General features: G+C 47.1%; 1 protein-coding gene across 1 annotated transcript in view; it reads right to left on the bottom strand.

Moving 5' to 3' along the window:
• LOC121575027 (caM kinase-like vesicle-associated protein) overlaps positions 1 to 19,940 on the bottom strand; it is a 117,709-nt gene that overhangs the window by 18,062 nt on the left and 79,707 nt on the right. Inside the window, exon 2 of the mRNA XM_041887796.1 lies at positions 119 to 226. Within this exon, the coding sequence (XP_041743730.1) occupies positions 119 to 213 (95 nt within the window). The 5' untranslated portion in view covers positions 214 to 226. The remainder of the gene's footprint in view (positions 1 to 118; positions 227 to 19,940) is intronic.

Genomic DNA, 19,940 nt, shown 5'->3' with positions numbered 1-19,940 from the left:
ATTTTCAAATAATCTGGTGCCATATCATACAAAGGAAAAACCCAGACTAGAGGGTTGATGGTGAGTTTCCTGTATTTCCTGTTCATTCAGTCAGGTTGACTACTAGCAGCATACTTACGATTTAACAATCTGTCCCAGGTCATATTTATCTGTCACCTCCGAGGGATTGTTGTAATCCTTCTTTTCCCCGAGCGTTAAACAGCCAAATGGCATGGCCACTTCTGCCCTGAGGGAGAGAGAGAGAGAGACCTGCAATCATGTAATGTCACAAACTATTAACCATGACTATACATTATTACACACCACATCAAACAGCATCCCTAAACCATGAAACATGGCACCAGTGGCGAGAAAGTCTTTCCAGAGTAGAGGGACTGATAAACTACCAACGCCAGCAGACAGTATGGTATGACTGTTGAGCCGATTGTTTCACTTGACTACTGTAACAAGTCTTTTATCATCTTGCATTAACAAAACAACATTTTGAGCTGCAGAGCGTGATGCAGAGTGTGATGCGAGGAGCTGCTAGGGGACTCAACTTTAAAAGCAGCAGGCAACTGACTGACAGGGGGGTCCGGGTGCTAACGGAGGCAGAGCAGGAGAATAGAAATGCTAATGCATTTGTGCTCCCTCAGCGAGGCAGCCAACCTGCCAACCTGCCAGCCTGCCACAGCAACAAGTGAAGCATTTCCAATCAGGGAAGAGGAGCGAGCGATTATGAGCAGAGCACCCGAGGACACTGAGAAAAATGAAAGCACTTTATGGGCTACGCATTACATTTATGGACCTAATTGCAGTGTTGCTTCTACTTCTCTCTAAGAGCACTGAGTGAAACTGGAGAACAACCTATCCAAGTATACTGCGGAGGAGTTTATGGCCAGCTTAATTGGCATGTTATTTTATTTTATTTATGTTGGGTATTGTATCATCTCTTAAAGACAGGGCAATTGAGTCTAAAAGGGTGATAACTCAGTTGTTTTGGAAGTAGAATATATCTGGATAAGGGAATGAGTTAATAGTTCTAGTTACAGAAGGTCTCCCATCAGTGTAAGAAAGGCATTACATTGTGTTCGATGTTAGAAAGCCCAATAGATACCATTTTATCTACTGTATACCTTTGAACGGAGGACTGTCTGACATGGTTGTGTGGCACACCGGGAGTGAATGTCTCTATGCATACACAATAGCTGACTGTAAACTATGGCGGTTATAGCTCAGGCCAGTAACCGAAAGGTTGCTAGTTGGAACCCCCAATCTGAAGAAGGTGAAAAATATAGTATAATACACACTTGAACACAAATATAAGTACCCACTAAATTATTATAATGATTCAATTACTGTCTGTGAGATAACTTGGATGGAGGAAACCTGAGGGAGAAGGAGAACAGAGAGAAAGAGAGCGCAGCCGAGTGAGGGCAATCTGTTCAAAAGAACCCTGTGAACTGACTGGAAAGTCAATCTGTGTCAGAGACATCTGAAATGCGGAGAGGAAATGGTGATCTCTCTGAAGTATGTTTTTCATTTGAGGAGAGAGCCTTTTGTAGACCTGGGCGATATACAGTGCATTCAGAAAGTATTCAGACCCCTTGACTTTTTCCACATTTTGTTACGTTACAGCCTTAATCTGAAATGGATTCAATTGTTTTGTTTTTCTCATCAATCTAAACAAATACCCCATAATGACAAAGCAAAAACAGAAATTTGAATACTTATGTAAATATTTCCATTTTAAATTTTTAATACATCTGCAAAACTTTATAAAACCTGTTTTCGTTTTGTCATTATGGGGTATTGTGTGTAGATTGATGAGGAAAAACATTAATTTAATACATTTTAGAATAAGGCTGTAAAGTAACAAAATTTGGAAAAAAATCAAGGGATCTGAATACTTTCCAAATGCACTGTACATAATGATTTTGATTAATTCAAGTGTATGTTTTAGCGCAACATTCCAAATGCCTGTATCGCAAGAATCCTTCTTTTTTTTGTCGCATTTATGTCTGCTTGTTCTCATGTCGTTTTTGGTCTCTTCTCCTTTGGTCCTTCTGTGCTGTGTGCATCTTCCCATTTACAAACACACACACCAAGCCCCTCCCTCTGCCACTCACAACAACAAAGATGAGAAATCACTTCTTCCTCTCTGACAAGCAGTTCCAACTCGCTTTTTGCATTTCAGGTTTGGTCCAACAGAACTGTTCATATGGACACCGAAACACATTGAGACATTATTTTACTGTAATAGAGGACAAGTTAACCTTTCTAGAAAATAAAAATTGTATGTCTCAAATCCTCAAATTCTGCGCAGAGCAGACACTACTAAAACAGGAGTATCAATTAACATTAATTCTGGAAAATGAATGCTGTTTGTAGCGCGCTGCATTGCGGTACCGTCACGTACCACTAGCAGCATTTTAGCCAAAGACTGTTATACTAGCTGTCTAGTCTGTTTTATAAATGTGCAATATGCATGAAACACAATTATATAAGGAATTGTCAACTCCTTCTCATTCTAAGAAATAAGGTAGGCCACTTGATTTCAACATCTGAACAATGTGGACAGGCTAGCATGCTGTTCAAACAGTTGGAGACGGACAGAAGGGTGTGTTCATAACAATTCAACTGTTCTACCTTGTTGGCTAGCAAATAGATTTAAGTTGGCTAAACTTGAAATATAATGATTAGCTGGCTACTCACTAGCACGTTGTCACGCCCTGGCTCTGGGGACTCTTATATGTTGAGCCAGGGTGTGGATTTTCTATGTTTTGTTTTCTATGTTTTTGTTTCTAGATCGTGTTGATCTATGTTGGCCAGGGTGGTTCCCAATCAGAGACAGCTGTAGCTCGTTGTCTCTGATTGGGGAACATACTTAGGCAGCCTGTTGGCACCAGTTTATTTGTGGGATCTTGTTCCGTAAGGTTTGTTTTGGTGTTAACCTAGGACTTCACGTATCGTTTGGTTTGTTGTTTTGATCGTGTGTTGAGTACAAATAAAATGTACGCTTATCACGCTGCGCCTTGGTCCGTGTCTTCAGTCGACGATCGTGACACACGTGGGCTTGTGCTTGAGGGATTGTTTATGAGACCTGTGTTCATTTTCTATAATGCCTGCTACAAGAAGTTGGTCATTATTAGTGGATGTGCATTGTGCATGGTTCTGGTTAAATTTGTAGTAAAAAGGGCATTTTCATAGAAAGACTTGAAAGCCAGATCAGTGATTATTACAAAAAAGCAGGTTAAACTATTTTGATAAAATAACTAAATTATTAGTGGTTATGGAAGGCTTATATTTAGACTAGGTATAATTTCACAAGCCCAGAATTCATTAGATTATTGCTGTTTGAAATGCAGTGTATTTGACTTTTAATTGTACAACAAAGCTTATTTAGAGATGTATTTATTTAAAATCGAGATATATATTGTGAATCGACTCTTAAGTTTGAAGAAAAAAAAAATGGAGATATGATTTTTAGGCCGTATTGCCCAGGCCTAGTCTGTGTCGTGTACCACAAGCGAGGGTAGAGTCTGTGTCGTGTACCACAAGCGAGGGTAGAGTCTGTGTCGTGTACCACAGGAGAGGGTAGAGTCTGTGTCGTGTACCACAGGAGAGGGTAGAGTCTGTGTCGTGTACCACAGGAGAGGGTAGAGTCTGTGTTGTGTAGCGCAGGTGTGGAGAGAGTCTGTGTCGTGTACCACAGGAGAGGGTAGAGTCTGTGTTGTGTAGCGCAGGTGTGGAGAGAGTCTGTGTCGTGTAACGGTAGCTAACGCACTTTTGTACATCGCGCTGTTCCGTACGTTTGACCTTATTTTAGCGCCCCAAAAATCTAATACTTCCAGGTCAACTGTAATATGAATACCATTGTAAAGCACAATGTCTCCCCTTTCCGCCGGGTCTTTTTAAAAATGGCGGGTGGGGAAGCGAAATTTACTGCGCCATAGTGAAAGGGGGAGATATGTTGTGTGGGGAACCGGCTTTTTTCACCCGATTTGTCCAACTTATCACCTCTAAAATGTAAATAAAACACTATAAAGTGTTTAAAGAATTTGAATAGGGTTTTTAGTGCTAAATTTATCTTCACAATTAAACTTTTGGTGTCACGGTTTTTGAGAGTCATGATGGCTCACAGTGATTACGTGAAAAATTTACAATTGATTGAATTAACTATTGATGAACACACAAGTAATTAACTTTACACTCACCATTACACTCACTGATCGTTTCTTGTTTTTAATCTGCGAGAGAAGCGCTACACCTGGTGGAAAGAGGCTGTACGGCACAGAATGAGTTGAATAATGCGTTGTGACATGTCACACTTTAACATACAGCGTCAGTGGGGTCCGTTTTTTCTCCAATACTATTGGTCCATTACCATGTCAATCAACGCTGAATCGAAACTTAGTTCACACCCCGGATTTTGATGCCAACACAGTCGCTACAGTCCCATTAGTTTTCATTGCAGCCTCGTTTGAATTCCGCGTTTGCCCACATATGTACGGAATGGAGTTAGCCACCATTAGCGCAGGTGTGGAGAGAGTCTGTGTAGAGTCTGTGTTGTGTAGCGCAGGCGAGGAGAGGGTCTGTGTTGTGTAGCGCAGGCGAGGAGAAAGTCCGTGTTGTGTAGCGCAGGCGAGGAGAAAGTATGTGTTGTGTAGCGCGGGCGAGGAGAAAGTATGTGTTGTGTAGCGCGGGCGAGGAGAAAGTCTGTATTGTGTAGCGCAGGCGAGGAGAAAGTCTGTGTTGTCTAGCGCAGGCGAGGAGAAAGTATGTGTTGTGTAGCGCAGGCGAGGAGAAAGTATGTGTTGTGTAGCGCGGGCGAGGAGAAAGTCTGTATTGTGTAGCGCAGGCGAGGAGAAAGTCTGTGTTGTCTAGCGCAGGCGAGGAGAAAGTCTGTGTTGTGTAGAGCAGGCGAGGAGAGTGTCTGTGTTGTGTAGAGCAGGCGAGGAGAGAGTCTGTGTTGTGTAGCGCAGGTGAGAAGAGAGTCTGTGTTGTGTAGCGCAGGCGAGGAGAAAGTCTATGTTGAGTTAACTCCCGAGTGGCGCAGTGGTCTAATGCACTGCATCGCAGTGCTAGCTGTGCCACTAGAGATCCTGGTTCGAATCCAGTCTCTGTTGTAGCTGGCCGTGACCCATGGGGCGGCGCACAATTGGCCCAGCGTAGGGGAGGGAATGGCCGGCAGGGATGTAGCTCAGTTGGTAGAGCATGGTGTTTGCAACGCCAGGGTTGTGGGTTCGATTCCCATGGGGGGCCAGTATAAAAAATATAATGTATGCACTCGCTAACTGTAAGTCGCTCTGGATAAGAGCGTCTGCTAATTATGTAAAATGAGTAGCGCAGGCAAGAAGAGAGTCTGTGTAGTGCAGGGGAACAAAGCGTTCACCTTTCCCTACTCCGTCCCTCCAATATACAATGCAGCTTGGTAAAGAAATACAGTGGGGAAAAATAGTATTTAGTCAGCCACCAATTGTGCTTTGGATAAAAGCGTCTGCTAAATGGCATATTATATTATTATTATTACTTATTTTCCACCATCATTTGCAAATAAATTCATAAAAAATCCTACAATGTGATTTTCTGGAAAAAACATTCTCAATTTGTCTGTCATAGTTGACGTGTACCTATGATGAAAATTACAGGCCTCTCTCATCTTTTTAAGTGGGAGAACTTGCACAATTGGTGGCTGACTAAATACTTTTTTCCCCACTGTATACTCCTGCTAGAGCATCATTTAAATTAGAGCAGAGCTGGTCTGGCAAGCCTCGCTACTAACAAAAGGAAAAAACAGATTTTACTAATGCACATACAAGACAATAAAAGGAACATTTTCATTCCCCAAGTGGCTATAACACAGACAGACAGACAGACAGACAGACAGACAGAAGAGAGGAGAGAGAGAGAGAGAGAGAGAGAGAGAGAGAGAGAGAGAGAGAGAGAGAGAGAGAGAGAGAGAAAGCCTGTTACAGTTCTCTTTTTAAAGCCCTGATGAGTTATTTCGGATGCTGCCAAGGTAAAATTCATGTCCATTAAAGTAACAGATCTAAGCAAACAATCCTAAAAGTGGAAGTGATTACAGATTAGGGTGATTTCAGCATTACGGACATTACATTTTCATGCAAAATCACAACTTTAATGTCTGAAAGATTTCTTGATTCATAACACATCTGTTGTCATAAAGGAGTAATGGCGCCGGAGGAGATGGCTGCCGTTTTACTCCTAACCAATTTTTTCACGTTATTTGGTCTCTTATGACCGAAAAGAGCTTCTGGATATCAGGATAGCGATTACTCACCTCAATCTGGATGAAGATTTTTTCTTTAACGAGTCAGGCGCAAAGGATTTACTTCAGACACCCGACACGACCCAAATCCCCGTCATTCGCAGGAGAAAGAGACAGAGATATCAGGGACATAGGTCGGGTGCCTTGTAAGGATCCGGCGGCGAATGGGTAATCTGCCTCTACCATCAGTCCTATTAACAAAATAGACAAGCTACGATCACGAATATCCTACCAATGGGACGTGTAACATCTTATGTTTCACCGAGTCGTGGCTGAACAACGACATGGATAACATACAGCTGGCGGGGTTTCCGCTGCATCGGCAAGATAGAACAGCTGCCTCTGATAAGACAAAGGGTCTAATTTAAGGAAGTCTCAAGGTTTTTCTAGCCTGAGGTAGAGTATTTCATGCTAAGCTGTAGATCACACTATTTACCAAGAGCGTATTCATCTATATTTTTTGTAGCTGTCTATTTACCACCACAAACCGATGCTGGCACTAAGGCCGCACTCAATGAGCTGTATAAGGCCATAAGCAAACAGGAAATCACTCATCCAGAGGCGGCGCTCCTAGTGGCAAGGGACTTTAATACAGGGAAACTTAAATCTGTTTTACCTCATTTCTACCAGCATGTTAAATGTGCAACTAGAGGAAAAAAATCTCTAGACCACCTTTACTCCACACACAAAGATGCGTACAAAGCTCTCCCTCGCCCTCCATTCGGCAAATCTGACCATAACTCTATCCTCCTGATTCCTGCTTATAAGCAAAAACTAAAGCTTTGATGCAAGCAACACTGAAGCATGCATGAGAGCATCAGCTGTTCCGGACGACTGTGTGATCACGCTCTCCATAGCTGATGTGGTCAACATTCACAGACGGATTACCAGGACGTGTACTCCGAGCATGCACCGACCAACTGGCAAGTGTCTTCACTGACATTTTCAACCTGTCCCTGACTGAGTCTGTAATAACAACATGTTTCAAGCAGACCACCATAGTCCCTGTGTCCAAGAACACTAAGGTAACCTGCCTAAATGACTACAGACCCGTAGCACTCACGTTTGTAGCCATGAAGTGCTTTGAAAGGCTGGTCATGGCTCACATCAACACCATTATCCCAGAAACCTTAGACCCACAGTGCTCCCTCATCTTCGAGCTGCAGTCTTCTTCGTTCCCCTCACACCGCTCAAGGATAGAGTATCTCATAACACTGATGTCCGGGAGGGCTCTCGCCTGGGCTACGGCGGTGTGGGAGCAACAGTCCACCGTCTGCCTCAGTCTGGAGGAGTTCGTGGCGGAAGTAGAGAAGGTGTTTGATTCTCCGTTGTTCGGGAGAGAGGCTGCTCGTAAACTGCTCCAGCTACGTCAAGAGTCCCGTAGTGTGGCAGCCTACATGGTGGATTTTCGCACGTTGGCGGCTGAGAGTGCCTGGAACCCGGAAGCATTGTTCGACATGATCCTTCACGGATTATCGGAGGTGATCAAGGATGAGCTCGCAGCCCAAAGTCATTTCTGAGAGAATCTGATGCCACCCAAGTGCTCACGGGAATCGCAGGGGTGGTCAACTCGCTTCCTCCCGAGCCCAAGCTACTGGGAAGGGCTCGATTGTTTCCGGATGAAGATTTACACAGACTGAACACCAGGAGCTGTCTGTATTGCGGGACTACAGGACATATATTTCCACCTGTCCATTAAAAAGACCAGGCTCATCAGTAGGTACGAGTACTCTGGTGAGCCGTATGGGGATTTTCCAATCTCCCATTACTCGCACTCCTCTCTGTGCCACCCTGTTGTGGGGTGACCAGGCCAAAATTACTCTGGGTGCTCATTCACTCTGGGCTCGATGAGACCCCAGAGTGAACAAGGATTTGATCGACTGGGCTACTGGTTCAATCGTGGGTTGGAGCCCGTTCTGCCATGCTCATTGTCTTAAGTCTGCCCAGCCTGCCCCGGGATGTCTTCCTGCAGGCTTAAGAGACGCCTCGTATCTCTCCGCCATTCCCGCGAAGTACCTGGACCTCCGGGAGGTCTTCAACAAGGCCTGCGCTACGTCTCTCCCTCCGCATTGACCCTACGACTGCGCCATTGACCTTCTCCCGGGCACTACACCCCCTCGGGGGCGGCTTTACTCCCTGTCGGGTCCGGAGACCAAGGCTATGGAGGAGTACATTGAGAACTCTCTCGCTGCAGGGAGTATTCGTCCATCAGCCTCTCCAGCCGGCGCAGGGTTCTTCTTTGTGGAGAAGGACAAAACTGCGCCTGTGTATCGACTACAGGGGCCTTAATTATATCACGGTTAAAAAATATTACCCTCTACCACTCATCTCCTCGGCTTTTGAACCTCTTCAAGGAACAACCATATTCTCTAAGTTGGACCTTCGGAACGCCTACCATCTGTTTCGGATATGGGAAGGAGATGAGTGGAAAACAGCCTTTAGCATGGTTAGCGGGCACTATGAGTACTTAGATATGCCATTCGGACTGACGCTCCCGCTGTGTTCCAGGCCCTGGTCAACGATGTGCTCCGGGACATGCTGAACCGGTTCGTGTTTGTCTATCTCGACGACATCCTTGTCTTTTCCCGTTCAGCTCAAGAACACGTCCTCCACGTCTGACAAGTCCTTCAGCGTCTCCTGGAGAACCAGCTTTTCATTAAAGCTGAGAAGTGTGAATTCTATCGCTCCACCATCTCCTTCCTAGGATACGTCATCGCTGCAGGACATATAAAGATGGATCCAGACAAGGTGAGAGCAGTGGTGGATTGGCCTCAACCCACATCCAGAGTGCAGCTGCAACGTTACCTGGGGTTTGCTCATTTCTACCGCCACTTCATTGTGGGTTACAGCATCCTGGCTTCCCCCCTCTCAGCACTCACCTCTCCCAAGGTTCCCTTCATGTGGTCTCCAGCAGCTGACCAGGCGTTCTCGGACCTCAAACGTCGATTCACTACAGCCCCCATCTTAATCCATCCTGACCCGTCCCGTCAGTTTGTGGTGGAGGTCAACACCTCGGATGTCGAATTCGCAAATGTACTATATGTTACGAATTTGCCAAATGTATGATATGTTACGAATTCTAGCTAGGTGGCTAGGTGGCTAATGTTAGCTAGCTAGCTAGAGGTCTATTAGAGGAAAAAGTACATAGTACTTAGATTCTCTGAAAAAAAAGGCTGAGAATTAATCTAAAGCACCCACTTTAAGCTGCTTATCGCATATAATTGATTAATTCACTTAGGAACCAGAGACACAAGGCAGTGGTATCAAGTATGCAATGACGCAATGTAATAGCACATTTGGATTGATCACCATTTGCATAAATCGAGCAGTATCATCCTGTGTATCTACTGTAATCTTCCAATGGGGTGAAGAGATCAATTGTGTGAAACGCTTTACAGCACTCGGCAGTGTGACCCTTACACTTCCAGCAGCCCTGCCGGGGGCGGCCTTCTATATCACTGATGCTTTTCTGCAGACACAGAGACGAATTATGAGAAGGAAAATGGATATGGATAAAGAGCCAGGGTTGTTAGAAGCAGCATGCTTTTTCCAATGAGGCAAGGTGATTAGCAAATTAGATTTCTCTCCTGTCCATTGAAATCGATGTGAAACTCCCTTACCTCTCGTGTCGGGATAAAGCTGGGATTAAGTTAAACACACTGATTATGTACAGCCATGTGGAGATGGTTAAACACTGCAGTAAAGGGGATTATTTTACCTGGCGGTATGACTAATGCAATGGGGAAATGAGTGGTATCTGTCTGGGTTGGTAAGCTTTACCTACAGAAGAGAACAGTCTTCCTGCCTAATCCCACCATGAAATGTCTCTGCTGAGACTTTGTTTACCTTTCTTTCTTTCTCACTCTTTTTCTCTATGTCTCTTTCTCTATGTCTCTAACTCTATTTCGCTCGCTAATGCAATGGAGGAAGTGTGTGCAATTGTTGCATTGCTGTTGAACGCGCTCTCTCTTTTTTCTCCCTCTAACCCTCTTTCTTGGACACATTCCAACCATTCCGAGATAAACATCCCTGAGATTCATTTCATTCATCCGTCCTGACTTCTGGGGATTGCTGCAGCGGTATGATGGCTCTAAATGTGTCTCTCCCACCCTGCAGTTGAGTGGCTATGATACGGTCAATATGGAAGGGCAGGACGACAACCGTATTGGCTGAGGAAAGACTGGTGTCAGAAGGTTGCTGATGTTTTAATGTTTGCCTTTTACTTTCTTGCACTCCGATGAGAGAGAGGATCACCGAAAATAAAGGCTTTGAGGACTTGGCATGTTATTACACCACTTCATTCAACCTAACCATGACTTCAAAATGTATACTGTGCTGTTGAGGGTGACTTTGAAGAGGGATTCTTATAGTGAGCAAACCTGACTTGTTTGTTCCAGTATTAGCAACTTGAAATACAAAGAAGATGGCAGAAAACATCAAACAGACAATAAGTACAGAGGAGTCTAGTGCAAATTGAAGAGATGTTACTGTATTGTCTTGAATTGGCTTTTGGATTAACGAGCAACGTGTGATAATTGCAGGAAAATTGCCACTGTGGAGACAGGCTGGAGAATTGTGTGTTGTTTTCTCAGTGCGAGGCTTGGCAGTATGGAGGAGAGGACCAGTCTAGGGGCTGGTTGGCTGGTTAAGTGTGGGCTGAATGTCAGTGCTGTCAGACGCAAAGCAGGCCCAGCCAAAGGTCGCCCCAGGGAAACACTTTGAAACCAAATGCTGCAACTAGCCATAAAGAAGTAAACAAAAAGGGCATGCTATTTTCAGACTCACATTTAAGGCATATTCTGGATGGCTCTTTATACTCCCTGAGATGTTTTGTGTGTTTAGTCACATTCCTTGTGGCTTGAGCAAGGCAGTTAACCCAGTGTTCTCCGGGTGCCGAGGGGTTGGGTTAAATGCAGAAGACACATTTCAGTTGAATGCATTCAGTTGTACAACTGACTAGGTATCCCATTTCATTTTCCCTTTCCCTTGAATAGGTGCACTACTAGCAATAGAGTATAGTGACAAAACAACCAATTACAGAGTTGAGACTTCAACTGTACACAATGTGGACAACCTCCATACAGTAGTATACACTTTCCGTAGCCTATTTCTCGAACCACGTATAACATATGAGGTAGGGGCCTCACCCACCTTCCCTGCAATCTTACCGAGGCAGATAAAATCAGAACTGCAGGGGTTTCTTAATGAAACACCTTTTAATTCCTATCAGATGAAATGAAAGTTGCCCGACAGATGTGATAACACCACTGAATATGTTAAATCTAATGTATGTTTACAGAAGGCAATAAAAAAGTGAATTATTGCATTTGTAGCCATTAGTAAAGCTGCCTTGCATGCAGATATTTTAATGATAAATGTATGCACGCATGACTGTAAGTCGCTTTGGATAAAAGCGCCTGCTAAATGGCATATTATTATTATTATATACAGTGGGGTCCAACATTTGTGACACCCCTGATAAAGTTGAGCAAAAATGACTGTATGAAATAAATGATTCAAATACTAACCTACATTTTATTATGTTATTTTATACTAATACAATTGCTCAGAGAAATAGATTTTGTTTAACAAGTAATACTTTTTTTCTCAAAACGGTAGTGGTCAAAATGATTGACACCCCTGTTTTCAATACCTTTCAATACCTCACCTTGCAAGGATAATGGTAATGAGCCTTTTTCTAAAATGTTTTATGAGTTGGAGAACATATTGGGAGGAATCTTATACCATTCCTCCATACAGAATCCTTCCAGATCCTTGATGTTCTTCGTCTGCGCTTATGGGCTGCCCTCTTCAATTAAAACCACAGGTTTTAATGGGTTTCAAGTCTGGAGACTGAGATGCCCTTACGAAAAAAGATTGCAGTCAGAGTGCAGTATAACTGCAGTACACTGCAGTATACCTGTAGTTAGAGTGCAGTATAACTGCAGTATGCTGCAAATACTGCGTCCAAAATAACACAGTTTATTTTACTGCAGTAATTTTGCAGTGTACAGTCGTGGTCAAAAGTTTTGCTTTCCTGTTGGCATGGCGCCGGAGAAGATGGCTGCCGTTTTACAGCCCTCTAACCAATTGTACTATTATGTGTGTTTTTCCGTGTTATTTGTAATTTTTTCTGTACATAATGTTTCTGCCTTCATCTCTTATAACCAAAAAGAGCTTCTGGATATCAGGACAGCGATTACTCACCTCGTATTGGACAAAGATTTTTTCTTCAACAAGTCGGACGTGAAGGATATCCTACAGACACCCGACAAGGCCCAAATCCCTGTCAATCGCATGAGAAAGAGACGGAGATATCGTAGACGTAGGTCGGGGTGCCTTGTAAGGATCCGACGGTGAGCTAGTAAACTGCCTCTTCCATCAATCCTATTAGCCAATGTTCAATCATTTGAGAATAAATTAGATGACCTAAGATTACGGTTATCCTACCAACGGGACTTTAAAAACTGTAATATATTATGTTTCACCGAGTCGTGGCTGAACGACGACATGGACAACATACAGCTAGCGGGCTATACGCTACATCGGCAGGATAGAACGTCTGACTCCGGTAAGACAAGGGGTGGCGGTCTGTGTATATTTGTAAACAACAGCTGGTGCACAAAATCAAATACTAGTCTCGAGGTTTTGCTCGCCTGAGGTAGAGTATCTTATGATAAGCTGTAGACCACACTATTTACCAAGAGAGTTTTCATCTATATTTTTCATAGCTGTCTATTTACTACCACAAACCAATGCTGGTATTAAGATTGCACTGAATGAGCTGTATAAGGCCATAAGTGAACAGGAAAACGCTCATCCAGAGACAGCGCTCCTAGCTTTGTGGTCCTCTGTAGCTCAGCTGGTAGAGCACGGCGCTTGTAACGCCAAGGTAGTGGGTTCGATCCCCGGGACCACCCATACACAAAAAATAAATAAAAAAATGTATGCATGCATGACTGTAAGTCGCTTTGGATAAAAGCGTCTGCTAAATGGTATATTATATTATATATTATAGTGGCCGGGGACTTTAATGCAGGGAAACTAAAATCAGTTCTACCTAATTTCTACCAGCATGTTAAATGTGCAACCAGATGAAAACAAACTCTAGACCACCTTTACTCCACACACAGAGACACATACAAAGCTCTCCCTCGCCCTCCATTTGGCAAATCTGACCATAACTCTATCCTCCTGATTCCTGCTTATAAGCAAAAACTAAAGCAGGAAGCACCAGTGACTCGATTAATAAAAAAGTGGTCAGATGACGCAGATGCTAAGCTACAGGACTGTTTTGCTAGCACAGACTGGAACATGTTCCGTGATTCTTCAGATAGCATTGAGGAGTACGCCACATCAGTCACTGGCTTCATCAATAAGTGCATCGATGACGTCGTCCCCACAGTGACCGTACGTACATACCCCAACCAGAAGCCATTGATTACAGGCAACATCCGCAATTAGCTAAAGGGTAGAGCTTCCGCTTTCAAGGAGCGGGACTCTAACCCGGACGCTTATAAGAAATCCCGCTATGCCCTCCGACGAACCATCAAACAGACAAAGAGTCAATACAGGACTAAGATTGAATCGTACTACACCGGCTCTGACACTCGTCGGATGTGGCAGGGCTTGAAAACTATTACAGACTACAAAGGGAAGCACAGCCGCGAGCTGCCCAGTGACACAAGACTTCCAGACGAGCTAAACAACTTCTATGCTCGCTTCGAGGCAAGCAACACTGAAGCATGCAGGAGAGCACCAGCCGTTCCGGATGACTATGTGATCACGCTCTCTGTAGCCAATGTGAGTAAGACTTTTAAGCAGGTCAACATTCACAAGGCCGCAGGTCCAGACGGATTACCAGGACGTGTACTCCGAGCATGTGCTGACCAACTGGCAAGTGTCTTCACTGACATTTTCAACATGTCCCTGACTGAGTCTGTAATACCAACATGTTTCAAGCAGACCACCATAGTCCCTGTGCCCAAGGACACTAAGAGAACCTGCCTAAATGACTACCGACCCGTAGCACTGACGTCTGTAGCCATGAAGTGCTTTGAAAGGCTGGTCATGGCTCACATCAACACCATTATCCCAGAAACCCTATACCCACTCCAATTTGCATACCGCCCCAACAGATCCACAGATGATGCAATCTCTATTGCACTCCACACTGCCCTTTCCCACCTGGACAAGAGGAACACCTACGTGAGAATGCTATTCATTGACTACAGCTCAGCTTCAACACCATAGTGCCCTCAAAGCTCATCACTAAGTTAAGGATCCTGGGACTAAACACCTCCCTCTGCAACTGGATCCTGGACTTCCTGACGGGCCGCCCCCAGGTGGTAAGGGTAGGTAACAACACATCTGCCACACTGATCCTCAACATGGGGGCGCCTCAGGGGTGCATGCTCAGTCCCCTCCTGTACACCCTGTTCACCCATGACTGCATGGCCAGGCACGACTCCAACACCATCATTACGTTTGCCGACGACACAACAGTGGTAGGCCTGATCACCGACAACGATGAGACAGCCTATAGGGAGGAGGTCAGAGACCTGGTCGTGTGGTGCCAGGATAACAACCTCTCCCTCAACGTGACCAAGACAAAGGAGATGATTGTGGACTACAGGAAAAAACAGAGGACTGAGCACGCCCCCATTCTCATCGACGGGGCTGTAGTGGAACAGGTTGAGAGCTTCAAGTTCCATGGTGTCCACATCACCAACAAACTATCATGGTCCAAACACACCAAGACAGTCGTGAAGAGGGCACGACAAAAAGCCTATTCCCCCTCAGGAGACTGAAAACATTTGGCATGGGTCCTCAGATCCTCAAAAAATTCTACAGCTGCACCATCGAGAGCATCCTGACTGGTTGCATCACCGCCTGGTATGGCAACTGCTCGGCCTCTGACCGCAAGGCACTAAAGAGGGTAGTGCGTACGGCCCAGTACATCACTAGGGCCAAGCTTCCTGCCATCCAGGACCTCTATACCAGGCGGTGTCAGAGGAAGGCCCTCAAAATTGTCAAAGACTCCAGCCACCCTAGTCATAGACTGTTCTCTCTACTACAACACGGCAAGCGGTACTGGAGTGCCAAGTCTAGGTACAAAAGACTTCTCAACAGCTTCTACCCCCAAGCCATAAGACTCCTGAACAGCTAATCATGGCTACCCGGACTATTTGCACTGCCCACCCACCCCCACCCCCACCACATCTTTTTACGCTGATGGTACTCTGTTAATTATTGATGTATAGTCACTTTAACTCTACCCACATGTACATATTACCTCAACTACCTCAACTAGCCGGTGCCACCGCACATTGACTCTGCACCAGTACCCACCTGTATATATAGCCTCCCTACTGTTATTTTATTTTACTTCTGCTCTTTTTTTTTCTCAACACTTTTTTGTTGTTGTTTTATTTTAAATTTTTATTTTAAAATAAATGCATTGTTGGTTAAGGGCTGTAAGTAAGCATTTCACTGTAATGTCTACACCTGTTGTATTCGGTGCATGTGGCCAATAACATTCGATTTGATTTGATTTGATGGTAGCGCTCACAAACTTTTTTCCGGATGCCCCAAACAATCGGAAAGGGGATTCATCAGAGAAAATGACTTTACCCCAGTCCTCAGCAGTCCAATCCCTGTACCTTTTGCAGAATATCAGTCTGTCCCTGATGTTTTTCCTGGAGAGAAGTGGCTTCCTCGCTGCCCTTCTTGACACTAGGCCATCCTCCAAAAGTCTTCGCCTCACTGTGCATGCAGATGCACTCACACCTGCCTGCTGCCATTCCTGAGCAAGCTCTGCACTGGTGGTGCCGCGATCCCGCAGCTGAATCAACTTTATGTCATGAGCCCTCTCACTCCACCGGGTTACCACCTTAATTGGTTTCCACTATCTTCCACTCTGCTCACCTCCCTCTCTCTACTCAGCCTAACTAGCTCCACCTGTCCCTGCTCTGCTCGGCTCTAATTACTCTGCCAGCTGCGCTGCATTACCCACTAACCTCTCCCAGTATTTAAGGCCCTGTCTTTCAGCTCTCCGGTGTCAGATCGTCTGCAAAGCTCACACCCGGAACCTGTTTGCTCGCGCTTCTGGCTCACCCTGGTTTTGTGACCCCGGACCTGCCTGGTTTTTGGATACTCTTCTGCCTCAGGAGATCCAGACCTGCTTCTGCCATTACGACTCCTGACTACTCTTCAATCCCGGTAACTCTGACCAGCCTTCTGCCTTGCTACTACGTATTTTGGATTTCCCTTGAACTGTACTGCTGCCTGGTTTCATTCCGCCCCGTTGTGTCTGTGTTTCCTCCCCCCCCCAGGACTTCTGGACCACCAACCACCGGCGTCATCGGACGATCGCTGCCACTGGGGGGAGGCACAGACCCAGCACATCGGACGGGATAACCCCTGGAGCCTTCACTCACTCCCTACATCCCTTTCCCCTTAAGTTTAAATAAACTTTCTGGTGTGACGCAATTGTGGTCCTCTTGTCGTCTGTCTGAATCGTGACAGTACGATCTGACCATCATGGACCCAGCGCACACTTCCCCCGACATGGAAACCGAAGAACCTGAGCAACCCACCGCCATGCTACGCCTGGAACACACTAGAGAGAGCTAGGCCGCATGAGCGGCGACATCACCTCTCTGCTTCAGGCCGGCTACCAACAGCATCAGCAGTTCCAGCAGCACCAGCAGCAGTCCCAGCAGCAGCAACAACAACTCGCCATGATCATTCAACTCCTCACCAACCTGACCCCAGCCAGTCTGCCCACCAGCCCTGCCCCCGAGTTACCTGCCCCGGTCATTGCAGCCGCTGCTCCGGAACCCAAGATTGGAAACCCCGAGCGGTTCAACGGCGATTCAACCCAGGTCCGGCCATTCCTGACTAGCTGCCGACTTCAGTTCTCCTTGCAGCCAAGGACCTTCGCCACGGAGGGGGCTAAGGTTGGGTATGCCATCACTCACCTGACGGGCCGAGCTCGACTCTGGGGAACAGCAGAGTTCGAACGTCAAACCCCCGCATGTGCAACCTTCGACCTGTTTGCTGAGGAGATGCTGAAGGTGTTTGACCTGGATTCACCAACCGCAGAGGCGTCTCGTGAACTGTTCAGTATTCGACAAGGCAGACGTACAGTCGCAGACCATTCCATCGACTTCCGAACCCTGGCTAGACGAAGTTCTTGGAACACACCATCGTTGGTGGACGCGTTCTTCCATAGTTTGGCTGACTATATCAGGGACGAGTTGGTCTCCCAGGAACTGCCTTCCACTCTTGATGAAGCCATCGCACTGACTGTCAGGATCGACAGTAGGATACAGACCCGTCGTCGTGAGAGGGGGCGCCAAGGTCCACCTACTACCGGCATTCGGAGAGATCCGACTGGGTTCCTGTCATCTACTGCCACTCACCCAGGTCAGCTTGATCAGTCTGAGCCTATGGAGATTGGGCGAGCCTCTCTCACTCCTGCAGAGCGCCAGCGGCGCTTCACCTCAAACCTCTGCCTCTATTGTGGAGGTGATGGACATCGTGTGGTAACCTGCCCTTTAAAGGGCCGAAGCTCACCGGGCATAGGGGGAGTCCGGTTGAGTTCAATGACCATCCAGTCCTCCGACCGCAAACCCCTGCTGCAAGTTCACCTCCGCCTCCCTGACTCAACTCACACCCTGGCTGCTCTGGTGGATTCTGGCGCCGAAGCCAACATAATGGACATCAAGCTGGCACGCCAACTGGGACTGGAGAACCTCCGTTTGACACCTCCTATTCCTGCCCGGGCACTGGACGGACACTTACTCGGATCGGTCACTCATGTCACGGCCCCGGTCTCGATGGGTCTGTCCGGAAACCATCAAGAAACTATCCAGTTTCACCTGCTCCCCTCTCCAGGCCAACCCCTCATCCTGGGTTACCCATGGCTCCGCCCGGCACAACCCTCAGCTCGACTGGGTGACCGGGGTGATCAGGGAGTGGGGAGAGGACTGCCACCGAACCTGCCTGCTTGCCGCCGCACTACCCCCTCGGCCAGTACCTACTAACTCCGCTCCTGACCCCTCCAAGGACCCTGTGTCGATTCTGCCAAGTCCCTGCATCGTTGCAGCTCTGACCTGGGCTGTTGAGGAACAGGTGCTGGAGGCTCTCCGTAACCAGCCAGGTCCCAGCACTTGCCCAGCTGACCGCCTTTTTGTCCCCGAAGACCTGAGGTCCCAGGTCGTTCAGTGGGGACATGACTCCCGCCTAGCTTGTCACCCTGGCTCCACCCGCACTTACAACCTGCTCGCCCAGAGGTTCTGGTGGCCCTCTCTGAGGAAGGATGTACGGGAATTCGTCCAAGCCTGCCCCATCTGCAACCAACACAAGTCGTCCTGCCAGCCCCCAGCCGGATTGCTGCAGCCCCTGCCTGTGCCCAGGAGTCCGCTGGTCCCTGCTGCGCCTTGTCCTCCTCCTCCACGGCTCGTCGAAGGTGGTCTGGTTTACACCGTCCGCCGCCTGCTTCGGTCCAGACGGAGGGGTAGGGGTCTCCAGTACCTCATTGACTGGGAGGGCTATGGACCTGAGGAAAGGACCTGGGTGCCAGCTAGTCGGATTGTGGATAGGACTCTCATCACCGCTTTCCACCAACGGCATCCTGATCAACCTGCAATCCGTGAGGGGCCGCCCCAGAGGGGTCCCTAACCGTCCGGCCCGCTCGGCTTCCTGTCCTGTGCCTGACCCTGTCTCGGGACCTGTCCCATCTCCCGACCACGGCCCTCCGGCTTCCTCCGAGGATGAGGACGTTCACTCGGACCGTTCGGAGGAGTTCTAGCCCTCCTCCGGCTCCCCTCCTCCCGCCCGGCGTGGTGTTGCTCTTGGGACTTCTGGGGCCGTCCCTTGGGGGGTTCTGTCATGAGCCCTCTCACTCCACCGGGTTACCACCTTAATTGGTTTCCACTATCTTCCACTCTGCTCACCTCCCTCTCTCTACTCAGCCTAACTAGCTCCACCTGTCCCTGCTCTGCTCGGCTCTAATTACTCTGCCAGCTGCGCTGCATTACCCACTAACCTCTCCCAGTATTTAAGGCCCTGTCTTTCAGCTCTCCGGTGTCAGATCGTCTGCAAAGCTCACACCCGGAACCTGTTTGCTCGCGCTTCTGGCTCACCCTGGTTTTGTGACCCCGGACCTGCCTGGTTTTGGATACTCTTCTGCCTCAGGAGATCCAGACCTGCTTCTGCCATTACGACTCCTGACTACTCTTCAATCCCGGTAACTCTGACCAGCCTTCTGCCTTGCTACTACGTATTTTGGATTTCCCTTGAACTGTACTGCTGCCTGGTTTCATTCCGCCCCGTTGTGTCTGTGTTTCCTCCCCCAGGACTTCTGGACCACCAACCACCGGGCGTCATCGGACGCATCGCTGCCACTGGGGGGAGGCACAGACCCAGCACATCGGACGGGATAACCCCTGGAGCCTTCACTCACTCCCTACATCCCTTTCCCCTTAAGTTTAAATAAACTTTCTGGTGTGACGCAATTGTGGTCCTCTTGTCGTCTGTCTGAATCGTGACACTTTAGGAGACGGTCCTGGCACTTGCTGGACTTTCTTGGACGCCCTGAAGCCTTCTTCACAACAATTCATTTTCATGGCAAAGAGGGACTTTGCAATTAATTGCAATTCAT

Source organism: Coregonus clupeaformis, chromosome 10, assembly GCF_020615455.1.
Source record: "Coregonus clupeaformis isolate EN_2021a chromosome 10, ASM2061545v1, whole genome shotgun sequence".
Classification (NCBI taxonomy): Eukaryota; Metazoa; Chordata; class Actinopteri; order Salmoniformes; family Salmonidae; genus Coregonus; species Coregonus clupeaformis.
This window is presented reverse-complemented; position numbering and strand designations above follow the sequence as displayed.